The following is a 385-nucleotide window of genomic DNA, read 5'->3' on the forward strand; positions in this document are numbered from 1 at the left end:
GCAACTGGCTTCTTCAAGTGAGTGTAGTTTCATCGATAACATATCTCCTGGCCACATTTTCATCACCCGCGCGCAGAGCTTGAGACTAGGAAAGCAAGTGCTAATTATGATCTTTCCAATAGCATGTTGGCTCCCATTTACCTCCTTCCCTTCGCACAACCAGAGATGCGTGTTCGAAATGTTCTTCCTCAAGCATTGACCGTCCTCGGTGTTGATGCTTTGGACAGGCTCGAAGCTCCTATCTCGGCTTCCAACTGTACTTTAGCAGATGGCATTCTTACCAAACACAAAGGCCCTTAGTCATCCCACATCACCTTCATCGTTACTGGAAATGGCCAGATTGAGCTCCAATCCTCAAGCATGTAAGCGAAGAAGCCGCCAGGAC

General features: G+C 48.1%; 1 protein-coding gene across 1 annotated transcript in view; it reads left to right on the forward strand.

Annotated features, from left to right (window-relative positions):
- Positions 1–366, forward strand: part of UCRPA7_226 (hypothetical protein) — a gene marked incomplete at both ends in the record, with an annotated part of 2662 nt that extends 2296 nt beyond the window's left edge. The window contains one exon of the mRNA XM_007912819.1: positions 301–366. Coding sequence (XP_007911010.1) covers positions 301–366 — 66 coding nt within the window. The remainder of the gene's footprint in view (positions 1–300) is intronic.
- Between the last annotated feature and the right edge of the window lie 19 nt (positions 367–385).

Source organism: Phaeoacremonium minimum (genome assembly GCF_000392275.1).
Source record: "Phaeoacremonium minimum UCRPA7 unplaced genomic scaffold PA7_03_scaffold_17, whole genome shotgun sequence".
Taxonomy (NCBI): Eukaryota; Fungi; Ascomycota; class Sordariomycetes; order Togniniales; family Togniniaceae; genus Phaeoacremonium; species Phaeoacremonium minimum.